At 56.8% G+C, this 1384-nt stretch overlaps 1 protein-coding gene across 1 annotated transcript; it reads left to right on the top strand.

The window, feature by feature from the left end:
- The first annotated feature begins 554 nt into the window (after positions 1 to 554).
- Positions 555 to 1174, top strand: LOC124722350. The gene is made up of 2 exons (XM_047247523.1): positions 555 to 869; positions 980 to 1174. Exons 1-2 carry the CDS (start codon positions 555 to 557, stop codon positions 1172 to 1174), a joined length of 510 nt encoding a protein of 169 aa, XP_047103479.1.
- Positions 1175 to 1384: the final 210 nt, after the last annotated feature.

Raw genomic sequence — 1384 nt, 5'->3', positions numbered from 1 at the left:
CCGGGCGCGGACGGCGGTCGGAACACTGGCGACCAGAGAGGGACAATGTAGCCGCGTCTGATGGGCGCGGACCGCAGACGGAACACACGACGCGGCGCGGACCGATTATGGAGCCCCCAGCACGAAACAGAAGTGGAAACACACCAGGATTGGTCCCAGTGGACCAAATACTCGGGATCAACAGCATCCTAGGATTCGACGTGACGATGGAGCCTCTGCCTGCGGAACTGGACACCAGGCCTCAGTGTTTTAAGTGCCAACAAGAGGGGCATGTGGCAAAATAATGCCGCAACCAATCAACCTGCGTCAAGTGCGCTGGCAATCATGACAGCCACACGTGCACAAGACCACGAGACGAAGCACCGACGTGCGCCCGCTGTCGCGGGCCGCACGTGGCCAGCTGGCGTGGCTGCAAGGCTTTTGCTGACCGTGCCAAAATCGACAAGGTGCAGCGAGCTGCGCCTGGAGAACATGACAAGATCAAAAACAAGAGACGACGGAGAAGAAGACGCAAGAAATCCTCACGCTCCTCCCCAGCGCAGAGGAACAACGGGATGGCAACAAGCTACCCACCTGAACGGACAGCCGCCCCCATCGCCAGTGAGAGTGGTAAAGGGGCGGGCCGGCCGACCGCCAACAGACAGGCCAGACCGCCGAGAAGTCGAAGACGCCGCAGTGGCAGAAGGCGGCTCACGAGAGGACAGCAGCAGAGAAGAACTGCACGCATCCATCGAAACCGCGCTGAAAAGCGGAAACGCGCATCAAGATCACGCTGCATGCGGAGATGGAAGCTGCCTGCCTCATGCTACGGGAGGCATTCGAGCGCAGGGCGCGAACGGCAGCAGCGGCGACGCAAACGAATCACAACCGTTTGCTGCAAGCGACCAAGCTGTGCAAACAAACCGCGCCACGCTGATCAACAAAGAAGTGATGACGAGAGAAATAATTACAGACAGAAGATATATAGTTAACCTCGAAGCGGTGGAAGAAGCGTGCCCAAAACCTGCAGGGTGATGCACGGATCAACGCAGCTGGCTGGAGTACCGTGCGGAAAGGGAGAGAGAAGAAGAAGAAGCTCGCCTCCAGGAAGAAGAGGAGAAACGACGGCGAAGACAAGGATGCTATTCCAACTACCGCCGCTACAACCGATACTGACTGGCAGAGGGCGCAATGAACGAGAAGAAACAAGATGAAACAACAAACAACAACCAAAAGTGGCAACACCAGCAGCTCTGGCCGGGTTTTTGCAGGTTTTCCTCAGGCCGTAAGGTGAATACCGGAGCCGCCCCCTGATCTTCCTGCAAATAAATTCCCAATTGGGAGATATAAGTACCCCCCCCCCCACACACACACATTCCCATTAGCACATATGCAAACGAATAAA

Source organism: Schistocerca piceifrons, chromosome X, assembly GCF_021461385.2.
Source record: "Schistocerca piceifrons isolate TAMUIC-IGC-003096 chromosome X, iqSchPice1.1, whole genome shotgun sequence".
NCBI lineage: Eukaryota > Metazoa > Arthropoda > Insecta > Orthoptera > Acrididae > Schistocerca > Schistocerca piceifrons.
Note: the sequence above shows the minus strand (reverse complement) of the source record. Positions and strands in the feature narration are given on the sequence as shown.